This window comes from Lonchura striata, chromosome 13 (assembly GCF_046129695.1).
Source record: "Lonchura striata isolate bLonStr1 chromosome 13, bLonStr1.mat, whole genome shotgun sequence".
NCBI classification, from domain to species: Eukaryota; Metazoa; Chordata; class Aves; order Passeriformes; family Estrildidae; genus Lonchura; species Lonchura striata.
The window spans coordinates 22,929,844-22,946,368 of record NC_134615.1 but is presented as its reverse complement, the minus strand read 5'-3'; the positions used below and the strand labels follow the sequence as shown (position 1 = coordinate 22,946,368).

Genomic DNA, 16,525 nt, shown 5'->3' with positions numbered 1-16,525 from the left:
GGGACCGGGAGGGACCGGGAGGGACCGGGAGGGACCGGGAGGGGACCGGGAGGGGACACCGGGAAGGAGCGGGGGGACATCGCAGGGACCGGGCGGGGAGGAAGCGGCGGGGGGCGGTGTGAGGGAACGGGGCGACCGGGGGAACCGAGCGGTTCGGGGGAAACCGGGAGGGCGGGGAAGTTCGGGGAGCACTGGAGGGACAAACCCAGGGGGTCCCGTTGTGCCCGGCCCCGGCTCCTCCAGCCCCGAGCCCACCGCTGTGACCGGGGCGGTCCCCACAGCTGCAGTCCCCCGGCTCAGCTCCCGCATCCCCCGGTCCCCGCTGCACCCCCGGTCCCCGTGCTCCCCCCCCGGCTCTTCCCGGTCCCCTCCGCGCCCTCTCCCGTCCCCCCGGTGCTCCCGCCCCTCGGCTCCTCCCATCCCCGTGTCCCCGCCCCCGGTGTCCCCGCCCCCGCCGCGGCGGGCAGGACCGTGCGGGCTGCGGGCTGGCACCGGGCCCGCCCAGCACCGGACCGGCACCGGCACCGGCATCAGCCCCGACCCCGGCCCATGGCGGCTCCGGCGGCGGTCGCCACCGGAGGTGAGGGCGGGGAGCAGAGCGGGGAGGCTCGGACCGGCACGCCCATCACCGTGGAACCGGGCCGGGCCCCGCGGGGCGGGCGGGGAGATGTAGGGCGGGGGTGCCACGGGAAGAGCTGCTCGGGGGGCGCAAAGGGGCGCAAAGGGGGCGTGGGGCCGAGCTGGGGGTGCCCGGCTGCAGGGGGACGGGGATTTGGGGGGGCGCGGGCAGGACATCGCGGGGGTTCTGTGCAGGGAGAGCCGGGGATGGAGGGAGAGAGCAGCGGGGTACCCAGGGAATGTTGGGGGGACACGGGGGTGTTCAGGGGTCGGAGGGAGCCCTGGAGCGCCCCGGGGACTTGGGGGGCAGCTCGCAGGAGGTGGGGGTGCAGTGCGGTGACCGGGGGGGGCAGTGGGGTGGCCGTGTGGCCAGGCGGAGCAGGGGCGGGCACCGGGGACTTGGACTTGCCACGGGGTGCCCGGGGACTGCGGGGGCACAGCGGGGTGCCCGGGGGTGTAGAGGAGCGGTAGGGTGCTCGCAGGACGTGCAGGCACCCTGGGGTGCCCCGGGGACGCGGGGAGCAGCGGGTGCCTCGCAGCCATCCCGCACAGCGCTGGCAGCGCCGGTGTGCGGCGGGGCTCGGGGACCGGGAGGTGGCTGCGCTGCTGCAGCTGAGGGGGCCCAGAATTCTGGGGGGGCTGCACCTGGCTCCAGAGGCGGTGCCCGAGCTGCCCTGCACGCCCGTCCCTCCCGCGTGTGGCCCGCCCACGGCTGTGCCGTAGCCGCCGGCACGGGGCAGCCCCGGCCGCGGCACCGGGGGAGCGGCGGGACACCGGGCCCGTGGGGGGACAGTGCCGCCGGGGCGGGCTGCGGGCGCCGTGGGGTGCCCGGGGCCGTGGGGTGCCGGTACCGGCGGCTGCCCGGCTCTGCGGTTGCCGTGAGTCAGCACACGGCGTGCGGGGGAGATCCCTGATCCGGCCCCGCTCCCGCCAGGCAGCCGGTGAGCCCAGGCCGGAGCGGGCGGCGCGGCCGGTGACACTGCCGGTGGCACTGCCGGTGGCGCGGCCGGTGGCGCGGCGGGACCATGCAGGCGGAGGCCAGAGGGGAATTCTGCAGCCGGGACCAGCGCCCTGGTGCGTGCGGGCGTGTGCGGGCAGGGGCCGTGCTCCTTACGGTGACACGGCACAGTGGCACCCACCGGGGCCGGGCACCGCGCGGGGCACGGCGGCGGCAGCGGGCAAGGGCAGGCAGCCCCCGTGTCCGCCCCGGGGGATCTGCTCTGCTCTGGAGCGCGGTGAGGACCCCCTTTCCCGGCCCGGGGGAACGCACCGTGAGCGCGGGGTGCCTGATCCCCCCGCGGGGGCAGAGGGCTGCTGTCCCCTGCTGTCCCCTGCTGTCCCGCCGCTGTCCCGCCGCTCTGCCCGCCAGCAGCAGGAAAATCCCTTTCCCCGTTGGGTTGGAGGTCTCTGACCGTGCCCCGCTGTCACCATCCTGGTGGGAGGGGGGCGATGCCCACCCCTGTGCCGTGTCACCCGGTAGCTCAGTGGTGGCATGGTTTGGCGGTGGCACGTGCTGCCAGGGCACTGGCACTCACGGGGACAGGGGACAGGGTGCTGTGTCCCCCGCGCTGCCCTGGGCACACAGAGCCTCCTCCCAGCCCCAGTGCCCCGAGACACAGCCACAGCCTCGGGCTGTGCCACCACCGTGTGCCACGGGCTGTGCCAGGGCCGTGGCCGTGTGCCACGGCCGCCTGGTCCCTGCGGCCCTTCGCGGGGCCAGTCCCAGCACAATCCGCCCTTGTCCGGCCCCGCACAGCCTGCGCTTTGTCTCGCCGACACAAAGGGGCTGCGCGGGGAGGGGGGCGCGGGGCGGGGGCTGCCAGCTTCCGACACGAGGGTCTCGGGCAGCTCTGCCCGCCCCCCGCTCCTCCCCGGGGCTCCTGCTGTCCCCAGCCCCTTAGCTGGGCACCCCGCGAGCGCCGGGGGCCCCAAAAGGAGCTGCCCTCGCTGACACGGAAGGTGCTGATGTGACAGAGCTTGGCAAGGAGCCGCTGGTCCCGGAGCGCCCCGCAGGGACCCCCACGCACGGGCCGGCCCAGGAGACCCCCCGAGTCCCCGAGGAGCAGGGGGGCATCCCCATCCCCAGCGCCGGCCTGCTGCAGGTCACCGAGCGCCGACGTGAGTGAGGCCCCGAGCTGGGGTCCCTCCTGTCCCTGCCATCCCCGCCTGTCCCTGAGGTCCCCTGCTTTGTCCCTGGGATGTCTCCTGCCCATAGCATCACCTGCCTGTCCCCAGCACCTCGGGTCTGCTCCGCGGTTTCCTGCCCATCCCCGAGTGTCCTCCGCCGGCCCTTGGGGTGTCCTGCCCGTCCCCAGTCTTCTGTCATCGCCTGGGGTCTCCTGCCTGTCCCTGGGGTCCCGACACCCCTAGGGTCCCCTGCTAGCCCCCAGCCAGTCACGGTCGCCCCTCAAGTCCCTCTATGAGGGGTCCCCCCGCCCCCAGCTCCCCAAGCAGCAGACCCCCGCCTCCCCCAGTGGGGACAGCGGTGGGTCCCCAGCCCTGGCGGTGCCCGCAGAGCCCCTGAGCAGCGTGTCTTCGCTGGAGGTGCACTTCGACCTGCTGGACCTGACGGAGTTGACGGATATGTCAGACCAGGAGCTGGCCGAGGTCTTCGCCGACTCCGACGAGGAGAACGCGGCCGGAGAGACGCCCGGCGGTGAGCGGGGGTCCGGGGCCGCCGGTCCCGGCCTGTCCGCCCGTGCCGGTGCGGCGCTGACCGGCCCCCCGGCCGTGCGTCCCGCAGGGCTGCAGCCGCCGGCGGCGCCGCGGGCCGGGTACCTGCGCTCGCCCTCCTGGACCCGCGCCCGGGAGCAGGGCCGGGACAAGAAGCACCTGAGTGACCCCGAGCTGCCGCCGGGACCCCCGGGACCCCCGGACGCCTTCCTGCCCGCCGAGCGCCCGCGGGAGCCGTAGGGACCAAAGCCGCCGGGGACACCGGGATACGCCGGTGCTGGTCCCGTCGGTACCGATGGAGCCCGTCCCCGGGCGCAGGACTCCCGTTAGCCCGCCCGGAGGGCAGAGGCGGCCCCAGCCCCGCGGCGGGGACGTACCGGGCTGCCCTCAGCCGGTGGCCCGCGGCCCCGGGGGAAAACCGGGCCGGCCCCGCCGGCCCCCGGGAGCGGCACGGCCTCGGTTACCGGGAGCGGCGGATGGGGCAGGACGGGACGGGTCGCACGGCTCCGCGCGGCCCGATGGAGCGCGGCCGGTGCCGGTGCCCGCCCGGTTCTGATGTAGCAGTGCTGTGATCCGGTAAAACCGACCGACCGACCCACCGCCGGCCTCTGCCCGTCTGCGCCGCCGCGTGGGGGAGCGGGAGGAGCCGGGGGCACGGAACACCTTGGGAAGGGGGGTGCCCGGCTCCACCGGGTACCGGGGCGGCGTGGCCGCGGCCACTCTCGATGGGCGGGACACCGGCACATCCCCGACAACGTCGCGCAGCGCAATTCTATTCCCCGGGCGGCGCCGGCCCGGGGCCGGCCCGGTGCCGGTGCTCCCCCCGGCAGCCCCAGCCTCGGCGGGAGCTCCCGAGCTGCCACCCCCGCGCATTCGCACATTCCGCCCGTGCCCCCGGTGCCCCCGCCGCCGCCCGAAGCAGGGACACGAGTGCTGGGTTGTGCAGAGAGGCTCGTTAATGCTACAGGAACCAGCGGGGAGAAGGGAGGCAGCGGCTCCACCCCGCGCCCGCCCCAGCCCGGGGAAGATCCCGCAGCATCCCCGCCGGGGCTCGGCCCCGGTAACGGCGGTGCCGTGGGCCGGGGAGGGACCAGAGCCCAGTATCGTGTGTGGGAGGGACTCGGTCCCGTCCCGGTGCCGGGGCTGAGTTCCTGTCACTGTCACCGTCACTGCAGGACAGGGCAGCGCCGGCCCCGGCCTGCGCCCATCCCGGCCCGCAGCCCGGTTCCGGCAGGGAGGGCAGGAGCCGCTGTGGGCCTTTCCCGGATCCGTTAACCCCATCCTGGCCCCTCCGGTGAGGCTCTCCACGCTCCCGGCAGTGGCTGGGGTCCAGCAGCGGTTCCCTCCCGGCAGCGCTGCCATGTCCATGAGCAGAGGATCCCAGAGCCAGGGCCACCCCAGTCCCCAAGCCACCACTGGGCTGATTGTGTCCATCCCAGAGCCCCGTGGAGAGTGGGGGGCAGTCTTGGGCCTGAGACCCCACAATGGGGCCAGACCCCCCCTCAGGGCTCCGCCTCCGTGCCGGAGTCCTGGAACAAGGATTGCTTCCGCAGGCTCAGCCGGGCGCACCGGGGGCAGGTGGTGGAGTTGTCGTAGTAGCAGTCCCTGGGGAGGGTGGGGACAGTGTTGGGTCACCCCCTGCCACCCCCACGTCCCCACGTCCCGCCCCAGCGTGTCGGTACCTGTGGAAGACGGCCGAGCAGTCGGCGCAGACCGAGGTGTGGCTGTCGAAGGGGAAGAGCACGTCGCCCTCCCGGCACAGCTCACAGACGAAGCCCTTGGCCTGGCATCGCTGGGGGAGCAGCAGCAGGTGACCACGGTGACCCTGCCAGCCCTCTGCTGGCCCCACGGGGGTCTCCCCACGGCTCTGCCCCCCAGCATGGGCTCACCTCGCAGTCCAGCTTGATGTGCTTGGCAAAGAGCGTGTGGATCTCGGTGAGGGAGCAGCCGAGGCGCCCGGCCTCGATGTCGATCAGGTCCTGCAGCGAGTACATCTCGTCGTTCTCCACAAAGTGCTGCCGGTCCTGCAGCTGCGGGCAAACGGGCACTGGGACTGTCACCCTGTGTGACTGTCACTGCTGTGTGACTGTCAACACTGACTGTCACCAAAGTGTAACCATCACCACGGTGTGACCACCACCGCTGTGTGACTGCCACTGCTGTGTGACTGCCACTGCTGTGTGACTGTCACCACTGTCTGACTATCACCAAGGTGTAACCATCACCAAGGTGTGACCATCACCACTGTCTGACTGCCAGCACTGTGTGACTGCCAGCACTGTGTGACTGTCACTGCTGTGTGACTGCCACCACGGTGTGGCCACCACTGCCACGCCTGGCCCTGGCCCCAGGCCTGACCTGCAGCAGCAGCCGCGCCTCCATCGCCTCCTTGCAGGTGATGAAGTAGGGCTTCATCAGCAGGATGTCCTGGCGCAGCTTCTGCGGGGGACACGGTGGCAGAGGTGGGAATGGGGACAGGAACGGGATGGGAATGGGGACAGGGATGGCATGCAAATACAGCAATGGGGACAGGAACGGGAACAGAGGTGGGGACAGGAATAGGACCATAGGGAAAAGGGCAATGGTAGGGGCAGGATGACGATGAGGATGAGGACAGGGTTGTTAATGGGATGGAGACAGGAGCATGACAAGAAAAAGACCAGATTGGGTCTTTTTTCACCCCTGTTACAGTCTGGGCACCCTCTGCCCCAAACTGCCCACCCCACCTTGCTTCTTCTCTGTGGGACCCAGTGGGTGCCACTGGGGTCCCCCCTCCTGCTCACTGCACAGGCCCTCTGTGGTGTCCCCTGCCCTTGTGGGGTGTCCTCCCCACACCCAGCACTCACCCGGATCTCCACCAGCTCCTCCACGTAGTTGAAGAGCAGTGGGTTGATCTCCCGCAGCTTCAGCACCGGCCGTGACACCATCAGTGCCAGGTACCTCATGCTGCACCGTGACACCTGCCCAACGCCACCAGGGCCACCCTCAGCACCTGCCAGCCCTGCTGCCACCGCCCACTGACCCCTGCCAGGGACACGGCCCTGGGGACACGGCCCTGGGGACATGGCTTCCCCTCAAGTGATCTTTGCCCAGCAACCCCCATAACCAGGGACATGGCCTCCATGACAAGGGGCGTTGTCCCCCAAGTGACATCTACACAAGGCCATGGTCCCCGGGGACATGCAAGACCAAGGATGGGATCCCCCAAGTGACCTCTACCAAGGGACATGTCCCCAGGGACCCCCATGACAAAGGACGCAGCTCCCAAGTCACCTCTACCCACTGATGCACCTCCCAGGGACCCCCATGAACAAGGACATGGCCCCCCAGCTGGCCTTCACCCAAGGCCACTGTCCCAAGGGACTCTGGTGACACCCCAGGGTGCCCCCACCCCACGCCAGGGGCACCTTGCGGGGCTCGAAGTCCCAGTTGTGGATGGCACGGGCGGGCACCACGGCCAGGTCGTTCCAGTGGCAGCTGGAGCAGTAGTAGAGGCCGGTGTAGTCGCACTGCCGGGCCTCGCTGGGCACCCCCCCTGCGGTGGCACAGGGCTGGCATGGGGCTGGCACTGGCACCGCCCTGCTCTCTGCTCGCCCCACGCCCTGTGCGTGACCCAGCAACGCCTGGGGACGCCCCAGATCCCCAGAACTCCCAGCCCCCACAGCCCAAACCTGCAGCTGCTTCCAGCCCACAGCCCTTCAGCCCCAGCAGCTCCCCCAGCCCCACAGAGCCCCCCCGAGGGAGCTCGGCCCCACAAGCTCCCACCTCCCCTCATCCTCATCCTTCAGTCCCACAGAGCTTCATGACCCCCCCAGCCCTACACCCCCCAAACCCCACAGAGCCCCCCAGCCCCTGCAGCCCCCCAGCCTGGTTTCCTCAAGCCCCCCAGAGCCCCCCAGCCCCCCAGGAGCAGCTCACGGAGGGAGATGGGGGCCCGGCACTCGGCACAGCGGTAGTCCTGGCTGTCCAGCCCACTCTCGGGGCAGATGCTGAGCTGGTACTCGGCCTGGTGGCTCACCTGGGCACGCACGCAGGGCCGGCTCACCAGCGGCAGGCACTTGCTGTGGCACCGGTAGTAGCAGCCTGGGGGCACAGCCGGGTGTCAGTGAGGGGATGGGGCAAGCAGGGACGTGGAGGGCGCGTCCCAGACCCACCTGTGCAGGTGTACCAGGTCTGGATGAGCCCCCAGATGATGGTGCTGCACTTGTCACACATCTGCTTGACGCTCTTACTCTTCTCCTTGTAGAAACGATGCTCCAGGACCACGCGGATGTTGGGCTCATCCTCACCAGGGTCCTGCAGGGGGAAAGGGGGGTCAGAGAACCAAAGAATCACGGCATGGCTCGGGTTGAACCTTAAAGGCCGTCCCATTCCATCCCCTGCCGGGGGTGGGGACACCTTCCACCATCCCAGGTTGCTCTAAGGTGCAACCTTCCAGGGATGGGCATCAGCCACAGAGCCCCTCTGGGCCCAGCTCCAGCCTCAGCCCCACCTTCAGCTCCTGCAGCTTGAGGCGGAGGTGGATGAGCCGGACCACGGCGTCCTTCTGCCGCTCCGAGTGCTCGGGCAGCGCCAGGATCAGCCGCTTGCACTCCTCGATGGCGCGGCGCAGCTGCGGCACGTCCGACGCCAGGATCAGCCCCTGCCAGCACCGCCACAGGAGGAGGACGAGGAGGAGGAGGAGGAGGAGGGTGAGCCGGGCCCCCCGTCTGCCCCCATCCCCACGACCCCCTCCCCACTCACCACGGGGCGGGAGAAGTGGTCCTCGGCCAGCCCCAGGTCCAGGGCGCCCTCGGGGTCCCCGGGGGTGGGATCCGGCTGCTGGGCTGCAAAGGGGGGGTCTCAGGGGGGCCGAACCCACCCCCAGAACTGGGGGTGCCGTGGGGGGCTGGCCTGGCTGCCCAGCCCGCCGTGGGGCAGGGCGTGGGGGGGGCAGCAGCACCTGGGGCAGGGGGTTCTCCGTCGGGGCGCTCCGGCTGCTCGGGGCTCTTGTTGAAGGGGTTCAGGTGTGCCTGGCGGAAGCGGGCCAGCCGCTCGTCCGACGCCATCGCCCCCGTCCTGCCGGGCAGAGGGCACGGCCTCAGTGACCCGGCACCCTGGCACTGCCACTGGCACCATCAAGGCACCCCCAATACCAGCACCGTTACCCTAAAAAATACCAGCACCAGCACCCTGAATACCATCACCCTGATACCATCACCAGCACCTCAAATACCATCACCAGCATCCTGATACCATCACTGGCACCTTAAATATCAGCACCAGCATCCTAAATACCAGCACCAGCATCCTAAATACCAGCACCAGCATCCTAAATACCAGCACCAGCACCCCAAATACCATCACCAGCACCCCAAATACCATCACCAGCATCCTGATACCATCACTGGCACCTTAAATATCAGCACAGCATCCTAAATACCAGCACCAGCATCCTAAATACCAGCACCAGCATCCTAAATACCAGCACCAGCACCCTGATACCATCACTGGCACCTTAAATATCAGCACCGGCATCCTAAATACCAGCACCAGCATCCTAAATACCAGCACCAGCACCCCAAACACCATCACCAGCAGCCTGAATACCATCACCCCGTCACAGGCACTTGCACTGTATCACCAGCACCCACGCCCTGGCACCAGCACAGTCACCCCATCACAGGCACCAATAGCAGCACCTCAGCAGCACCGACACTGTCACCAACATCCTGTCATAGCACTGATGTCCCAGCACCGCACTGACATGCCAGCACCAGCAACACTGTCAGCAACAGCTTGTTACCAGCAGTGACACCCCGGCACCAACACCCTGGCACTGCCACCTCAGCACTGCCACCTCCCCACCATCAGCAACACCCCGGTACACCCACCGGGGGTGGCACCGACACTCCAACAGCAACGCTGGAACCCTGCCATGGGCACTGACACCCCCACACCGACACCTCGTCACTGCCAGTGACACCCCGGTACACCCACAGAAACCCAGCACTGCCACCGGCACCGACACACCGGCCACAAACACCGACACACCGGCACTGGCACCGACACACCGGCACCGGCATTCTGTCACAAGCACCAACACCCCAGCACCGCCCCCGACACCTCGGTGCTGCCACCATACCCCGCCTCCGTTCCCGTTCCTGTCCCCGTCTCCGTCCCCGCGGACGGACGCGTCTCTCCGCCTCCCACGCCCGGGCCCCCGCCCTGCCCCGCCGCCACCGCCCGCTTCGGCCCACGGGCACCACGTACCGGTACCGTCCACCCATCCCGGCCCCGAGGGCCCCGCTGTCCCTCCGGTCCCCTCCGGTCCCCTCCGGTCCCTCCGGTCCCTCCGGTCCCTCCCGTCCCCGCGCCCCCGCCGCGCTCACCGCCGCGCGAAGCCCCGCCCCCGCCAGGCCACGCCCCGCCAGGCCACGCCCCCCGCGCCCTGCGTGCTGCTGCCCTCTGCCGGCCGGCAGACCGCACTGCACCGCGCCGCGCCGGGCGGGGCCGCCCCGCGACACGGGCACCGGGACACCGGCACCGAGCCCGCACCGTGACACCGGCACCGCGACACCGGCACCGAGCCCGCACCGTGACACCGGCACCCTGACACCGGCACCGCGACAGCGGCACCGAGCCCGCACCGCGACACCGGCACCGCGACACCGGCACCGCGACAGCGGCACCGAGCCCGCACCGCGACACCGGCACCGTGACACCGGCAACGCGACACCGGCACCGAGCCCGCCCCGCCACACCCGCACCGTGACACCGGCACCGTGACACCCACACCGCGACACCCGCACCGTGACACTTGCACCAGGACACCCCTACAGCCCCCCAGCCCCACCACCACACCCGCACCGTGCCCGCCCTACAGCCCCGGCCCCAGAGCCCCCAGCCCTACCATACCTTGTCCCTACAGCCCCCATCCCCACAACCCATAGCCTCCATCCCCACTGTGTCCACCCTACAGCCTTCATCCCCAGTGTCCCCATCCTCACTGTCCCCGTCCCCACAGACCCCAGCCCCACAGCCCCCTGTCCCTATAGCCCACAGCCCTACTGGTCAACGGCCTCCAAAGCCAGAGCACTCAGATGCAGGAGTGCCCCAAATCCTCCACAACTGGGCACACACCCAGCCTGGGGAAACACCCCTGGCATCCTCGGGGTCTGTGCTACCCCCTCAGACTGGGGAACAAAGGGCCACCCGTGTCCTGGCACAGGGCCACACCCCCGAGCATGGAGAAAGGTGACAGTGGGGACAAAGGCACAGCCTGCCTGGGGCACCTGGACCTGAGGGGCAGAAGGGTGGGGGGCAGTGCATGGGGGCTTCCCGAATGCCTCCCCTGGCTGGGAATGGCTGCAGGGGCAGAACCGTGTGAGCGTCCCCTATCCCCCCTACCCAGCAGGCAGAGACAGGTAGTACCTGGACAGCAATAAATTTATTAAGTATTCAAAAAAAATAATAAGACACAAACCAGTAAAAAACGAAAAGGGGGGAGGTAGGAAGGGAGGCGAGGGGCCGAGCCGGCTCAGGTGGGGCTGGAGTCAGGAGACACTGAGGGGATGGCGGGGGAGCAGCACCTGGGGCTGCAGCAGCGCGAAGCCGGGGGGCTGCGGGCGGTGTTGGGGGCGGCGGCGGGCGTCACTTGGCGCCCTGCGCCTCCGACTCCTCCTCGTCGTCCTCGTACATCTCGCCCTCCTCCTCGGCCGTGGCGTCCTGGTACTGCTGGTACTCGGACACCAGGTCGTTCATGTTGCTCTCGGCCTCGGTGAACTCCATCTCGTCCATGCCCTCGCCCGTGTACCAGTGCAGGAAAGCCTTGCGGCGGAACATGGCCGTGAACTGCTCCGAGATGCGCTTGAAGAGCTCCTGGATGGCCGTGCTGTTCCCGATGAAGGTGGAGGACATCTTCAGCCCCCGTGGCGGGATGTCACACACGGCCACCTTGACATTGTTGGGGATCCACTCCACAAAGTAGGAGCTGTTCTTGCTCTGGATGGCCAACATCTGTTCATCCACCTCCTTCATGGACATGCGGCCACGGAAGACGGTGGCCACGGTGAGGTAGCGGCCGTGGCGGGGGTCGCAGGCGGCCATCATGTTCTTGGCATCAAACATCTGCTGGGTGAGCTCGGGCACGGTGAGGGCGCGGTACTGCTGGCTGCCGCGTGCCGTCAGCGGGGCGAAGCCGGGCATGAAGAAGTGCAGCCGCGGGAAGGGCACCATGTTGACGGCCAGCTTGCGCAGGTCGGCGTTGAGCTGGCCGGGGAAGCGCAGGGAGGTGGTGACGCCGCTCATGGTGGCCGAGACGAGGTGGTTGAGGTCGCCGTAGGTGGGGGTGGCCAGCTTGAGGGTGCGGAAGCAGATGTCGTAGAGCGCCTCGTTGTCGATGCAGTAGGTCTCGTCCGTGTTCTCCACCAGCTGGTGGATGGACAGCGTGGCGTTGTAGGGCTCCACCACCGTGTCCGACACCTTGGGGGACGGCACCACGCTGAAGGTGTTCATGATGCGGTCGGGGTACTCCTCCCGCACCTTGCTGATCAGCAGCGTGCCCATGCCCGAGCCGGTGCCCCCGCCCAGCGAGTGGGTCAGCTGGAAGCCCTGCAGGCAGTCGCAGTTCTCACACTCCTTCCGCACCACATCCAGCACCGAGTCCACCAGCTCGGCCCCCTCTGTGTAGTGCCCCTTTGCCCAGTTGTTCCCGGCACCGCTCTGCCCTGGGAAAAGAAAAGGCTCCGATGGCCGCCGGCCCCCCACGCCCACCTCCCGAGGGCGCCGGGGAGAGGATCAGGGCTGGGACCAGCCGCCGCCGCCGGCAGCACCGGCACATCTGACGCCGGGGCGGGGTGGGAAGCAGGAACCGCAGAGGTTTGGCGGCGAGCCGGCGGTGCCGGGCCCCGCGGCGCGGGAGGGGTGCGCCCGCCGAGCGCCCTGGGGACGGCGACTGGCCGAGCGGGTCCGAGGATGCTGGGGCCGGGGGGAACACCGGGGGACGCTGCACCCCGCCCTGCCCGGGCACCTACCGAAGATGAAGTTGTCAGGGCGGAAGAGGTGGCCGAAGGCGCCCGAGCGCACGCTGTCCATCGTCCCCGGCTCCAGGTCCACCAGGATGGCGCGAGGCACGTACTTGTGAGCTGAGAGAGACCCCATGACGGGAGGGGACCTGCTGCCGCCCCCCCAGCCCGCCCCCAGAGCACCCCCAGGGTCCTACGGGGCTGGGTGCACAGCTCGTGTCCCCCCGCCCCAAATCCCAGGGGCTCCTGGTGTGGGTGCATGTCTCGTGCCCCCCAAACAATGGGGGTCACATGGGGTGGGTGCAGATGTCTGCCCCCCATTTCCCCCGGGCCCCGTGGGCTGGGTGGGTGTTGGTGTTTTGTCCCTCCCACACCACAGGATCCTACAGGGGGAGTGCAGGTGTCCCTCTCTCCACAAACCACAGGGTCCCATGGGACTGGGTGCACGTGTGATGTCCCCCCCCCACCAGTGTCCCAGGGGGTGGGTGCATGTGTCATGCCCCCCACCCAAACGACAGGGTGCCATGACCTTGGAGGCACACGTGCCCCCTGCCCCCTCACACGACAGGGTCTGGGGGGGTGCACACGCCTGCCCTCCCGGGGTGCAGGTGTTGTGTGTGACCCCTCCCACATGGCAGGGTCCCATGGAACTGGGTGTACACGATCTCCCCCTGCCCCAAACTAAATGGTCCCACGGGGTGGGTGCACATGCCTGTCCCCCCCCGCCATGGGGTGGGTGTGCCTATCTGACCCCCTCCCCACCCGGCACGCCCAGCTCCTCCTGCACTGGGGGGTCAGACTGGGGCCCCACCGCCCAGGCCAGGGTGGGGGTGCCAGGCTACCCTGCCGGGGGAGGTTCCGAGGGGGGGGGTCGCTTACAAGAGGCCTCATTGTAGTAGACGCTGATGCGTTCAAGCTGCAGGTCCGAGTCCCCCACGTAGTTGCCGCTGGGGTCGATGCCGTGTTCGTCGCTGATCACCTCCCAGAACTGGGGAGGACGGGGAGCTCAGCGGGGCGGGAGGCACCGGAACATCCCCAGGCAGAGGCACGGGGCGCCAGGATCCTCCCATCCCCAGGCAGAGCTGGGTGGGGCGAGCGACACTGGGGTACCCCAAACACTGAAATCCCCAGGCAGGGAGAGGCGGGGGGCACCGGGACTCCCCAGACCGCTGGGCAGGTCTCAGCGGGGCGGCGGGCACCGGGATCCCCCGAACACCCAAAATCCCGAGCGGGGCGGGGGCTACCCGGACTCCTCAAACCTCGGGACAGGGCTCAGCGGAGCGGGGGCAGGGGGATCCCCCAAACACCCAAAATCCCGAGCGGGGCGGGGGCACCCGCAAGCCGCGAGCGGGGCTCAGCGGAGCGGGGGGCACCGGGACCCCGGGCGGCGGGCGGGGCGCGGCGCGGGCGCTGTCCGCGGTGCTGACGGACAAAGGCGGGGGGCGCGCTGGGGGCGGGGCGCTTTGTCCTCCCGGTGCGGCGGCGGCGGGGGAGGGGAGCGGGTCCGTCTTTGTCCGCCGCCCGGCTCCGCCGCGGCGGGCGGGGCGGGGCGGTGCCGCCGTTACCTTGGCGCCGATCTGGTTGCCGCATTGCCCCGCCTGGATGTGGACGATCTCCCTCATGGTGCGGCCGGGCCGGAGCGGAGCGGGACGGGAGCGGGCTGGGGCCGGGAGCGGAGCGGCACCGGAGCGGAGCGGCACCGGGAGCGCGGGGGGCGGCGCGGCCGCCGCCGCATCCTTTATAGGCTCCCGCCGCCGCACCGGGCCGGCCGCTGACGTCACCGCCGCCCGCAGCCAATCCGCGGCCGCCGCCGCACCGCCGCAACGGCCCTGCGGCACCGGCACCGCCCGCCACGCCCCGCCCGGCCCCGCCCGCGGCCACGCCCCGCCGCGGCGGAGCGGGGACCCCGGCACCCGCGGGGGGCACGGCCGGGGGGGCGCCCCCGGGGAGCGGGGACACCCCGGGACCCCCGCGGGGACCCTGGGACCACCCGGCGGCGGCGGGAGCATCCCGGGGCGGCGGCGGCGGCGGCGGCGGCGGGGCAAGGGCACACACGGGGGACACCCCTCCCAACCGCGTCCCGGAACGGGGAGGGGTAGGGACAGGGTACGGGAGGGACATCCTGGGGGTCCCGGTCGCCGGTCGCCCCCGCGGGAGCGGCTGCAGTGCCGGTGCCGGTGATGAGGTGGGCGGCGGCGGGCGCGGCCCGAGAACAAAGGCGACGGTGATGGGCCCTTTGTCCGGGGGCGGCCGGGACCACCCCCCGCGAAGGGTCCAGCCTCCCGCCGCCCGGCCGGTCTTTCCCGGTTCCCTCCGGGAGCAAGTGACCCTTGACGGACCGGCGGGACCGGGAGGGACTCTCCCCCTGGGGCTCCCCCGGGCTGCCCGATGCCAGCCACAGCGTCACTGCAAAGAGCCTTTATTGGGAACAGCGAGTCCCTCGCCCGGATGGGCACCCCGCGGCTCGTCCTGTCCATCCGTCAGTCCATCCATCTGTCCATTCCAGGGCGGGGGTGGCCGTGCCGGTACCGTGTCCCCCTACCAGGAGCACGTCACCACCTCCCGCAGCGTCCGCCGGAGCTCCTGGCTCCGGAAGGCGTAGATGAGGGGGTCAATCACCGAGTTACAGATGATGAGGACCAGGAAGAGGTTGAAGTAGCTGAAGAAGCAGGTGCAGAAGGGGTTGGTGGGACAGGTGACGATGAGGATGAGGTGGAAGAAGAAGGGCCCCCAGCAGATAAAGAAGACGCCCAGGAGAATGGTGAGGGTGACAGCACCCTTCAGGCTGCCTGCACGGTGGGCGGTGGTTGGCTTCTGATGGCTGGAGATGCTGTGGAGGTGGTGGCGGGCCAGGGCGAACATGTGGATGTAGAGCACCAGCATGAGGACCAGCATGAAGAGGAAGAAGCCGATGAGGCAGAGGAGGACGGTGTTGCTGTGGTAGTAGGTGATCAAGACGGTGCTGGAGACGGTGCTGGCCAGCCAGACGCTGGCCATGGTGACCACGGCCCGCTGCAGCGTCATGATGCTGTGGTAGCGCAGGGCATAGAAGATGGTGATGTAGCGGTCGACGGCGATGACCCCCAGGAAGGAGAGGGACGAGACGACGGAGCTGCAGATGAGCGTGTCGATGACGCTGTCCATGTGGCGGACGATGCCGGGGCGCATCACCAGCACCCCGTGCTCCAGCAGCAGCATGAAGAGCATCTCCGCCAGGTTGCTGATGCTCACCAGCATGTCCGACACCGCCAGGCAGCAGATGAAGTAGTAGGTGGGCGAGTGCAGGTTCCTGTTCTTCAGGATGGCAGCCACAACCAGCAGGTTCTCCACCAGGCTCATCAGCCCCAGTGCCAGGAACAGCTCGTTGGGAATGTCCAGCCCCTGGCACCAGCCACCAGTGGCCCCAACCGTGGCGTTGCTCTGGTTGCCCTCGCTGGCGTTCGAGGGCTCGCGCAGCAGACGCAGGGGGGCCAGCGTTGACATAACCACCTCCTCAGCCCCGGGGCCCTCCGTGGCACCTGCACAGCCCCCGAGCCCCCGTCGTGCCCCGCCAGTTCTCCCGAGCGCCCGGCGGCGAGGCCGAGGGGATGCCGAGAAATTGGGGACGGGAGGCGTGGGATGTGCTGGGGGTGTTGTGTGCCCGCCGGGACCCTCCGGTGTGGTGGCCGCTCTCTGTGCCAGCGCTGCCCGGCGTCCCACGCCCGCCGGCCCAGGGTGCTGGGGAAGAAAGGGCCCTTTCTCTGCCCCACTTTAAAGCGGCTCCCGCAGCTCCTCCTCCGAGGAGGGTGGGCACCTGCATGAGGGAGGCACCCCGGCAGTGAGGGGGGCCGCTGCCGTGACCGGGGCTGGGACGCGCCCAGGATGACCCTGGAGAACCCGATTGCTTGGGATCACCACGTGCCCAGGGGTCTCAAATGCCCTGGGGTGCTCCGTGCACCTTGGGGGTGCTGCCACAGGGGTCCTCTGTGCCCTGTGGGACTGTGCACCTTAGGGTCCTCACGTGTCCTGAGGTCCTGGGTCTGCTGGGGGGGACCCCTGAAGTCTGGGGGCCTGCAGATCTTGAGGGGTCCCCTGTGCCCTGCAGGCCTCTGTGTCCTAGGAGGGTCAGCGTGCCCCCTGAGACTCGTGTCTCGGGGGGTCCCATCTGCTGTGGGGATCATCCACCCGCTCCCTGAGCTATCCACACACCTTGGGGACCCCCGCAGGACCCTCTGCACGATCCAAGCTGT

At 69.9% G+C, this 16,525-nt stretch overlaps 3 protein-coding genes across 5 annotated transcripts; 1 reads left to right on the top strand and 2 right to left on the bottom strand.

The window, feature by feature from the left end:
• The first annotated feature begins 495 nt into the window (after positions 1-495).
• On the top strand, positions 496-3,890 carry DBNDD1 (dysbindin domain containing 1). 2 transcript variants are annotated; one of them, XM_021526917.1, is made up of 4 exons: positions 496-580; positions 2,593-2,736; positions 3,134-3,274; positions 3,362-3,890. In XM_021526917.1, exons 1-4 carry the CDS (start codon positions 550-552, stop codon positions 3,529-3,531), a joined length of 486 nt encoding a protein of 161 aa, XP_021382592.1. In that variant the 5' UTR covers positions 496-549; the 3' UTR covers positions 3,532-3,890. The 2 variants fall into 2 exon arrangements, with proteins under 2 accessions (XP_021382592.1, XP_021382591.1); XM_021526916.1 differs by lacking the exon at positions 496-580 and adding an exon at positions 1,640-1,692.
• Positions 3,891-4,225: 335 nt separating this feature from the next.
• DEF8 (differentially expressed in FDCP 8 homolog) lies at positions 4,226-9,652 on the bottom strand. Of its 2 annotated transcripts, none has more exons than XM_021526911.3 (12): positions 9,544-9,652; positions 8,234-8,349; positions 8,035-8,117; positions 7,784-7,933; positions 7,446-7,587; positions 7,210-7,374; positions 6,699-6,826; positions 6,138-6,251; positions 5,650-5,730; positions 5,181-5,321; positions 4,974-5,083; positions 4,226-4,896 (listed from the first exon to the last, which is right to left on the bottom strand). In XM_021526911.3, exons 1-12 carry the CDS (start codon positions 9,558-9,560, stop codon positions 4,794-4,796), a joined length of 1,350 nt encoding a protein of 449 aa, XP_021382586.2. In that variant the 5' UTR covers positions 9,561-9,652; the 3' UTR covers positions 4,226-4,793. The 2 variants fall into 2 exon arrangements, with proteins under 2 accessions (XP_021382586.2, XP_021382587.2); XM_021526912.3 differs by having other exon boundaries at positions 5,650-5,727.
• Positions 9,653-10,701: 1,049 nt separating this feature from the next.
• TUBB3 (tubulin beta 3 class III) lies at positions 10,702-15,779 on the bottom strand. The gene is made up of 6 exons (XM_031505877.2): positions 14,839-15,779; positions 14,371-14,713; positions 13,862-14,125; positions 13,176-13,284; positions 12,306-12,416; positions 10,702-11,999 (listed from the first exon to the last, which is right to left on the bottom strand). The coding sequence occupies exons 1-6, from the start codon at positions 15,777-15,779 to the stop codon at positions 10,924-10,926; spliced, it is 2,844 nt and encodes a 947-aa protein (XP_031361737.2). The 3' UTR covers positions 10,702-10,923.
• Positions 15,780-16,525: the final 746 nt, after the last annotated feature.

Excerpts from the sequence above, each read along its gene's own strand:
- DEF8 (XM_021526911.3), bottom strand. Across the intron at positions 5,322-5,649 it reads AGGCGCGGCTGCTGCTGCAG|CTGCAGGACCGGCAGCACTT; the intron begins GTCAGGCCTGGG and ends GTTTGCCCGCAG. Across the intron at positions 5,084-5,180 it reads ACATCAAGCTGGACTGCGAG|CGATGCCAGGCCAAGGGCTT; the intron begins GTGAGCCCATGC and ends CTGCTCCCCCAG.
- TUBB3 (XM_031505877.2), bottom strand. The coding sequence starts at position 15,779 with ATGTCAACGCTGGCCCCCCTGCGTCTGCTGCGCGAGCCCTCGAACGCC. Across the intron at positions 13,285-13,861 it reads GCAACCAGATCGGCGCCAAG|TTCTGGGAGGTGATCAGCGA; the intron begins GTAACGGCGGCA and ends CGTCCTCCCCAG. Across the intron at positions 12,417-13,175 it reads CTACTACAATGAGGCCTCTT|CTCACAAGTACGTGCCTCGC; the intron begins GTAAGCGACCCC and ends GGTCTCTCTCAG.
- DBNDD1 (XM_021526916.1), top strand. The coding sequence starts at position 1,644 with ATGCAGGCGGAGGCCAGAGGGGAATTCTGCAGCCGGGACCAGCGCCCT. Across the intron at positions 1,693-2,592 it reads CAGCCGGGACCAGCGCCCTG|AGCTTGGCAAGGAGCCGCTG; the intron begins GTGCGTGCGGGC and ends CTGATGTGACAG. Across the intron at positions 3,275-3,361 it reads GGCCGGAGAGACGCCCGGCG|GGCTGCAGCCGCCGGCGGCG; the intron begins GTGAGCGGGGGT and ends TGCGTCCCGCAG.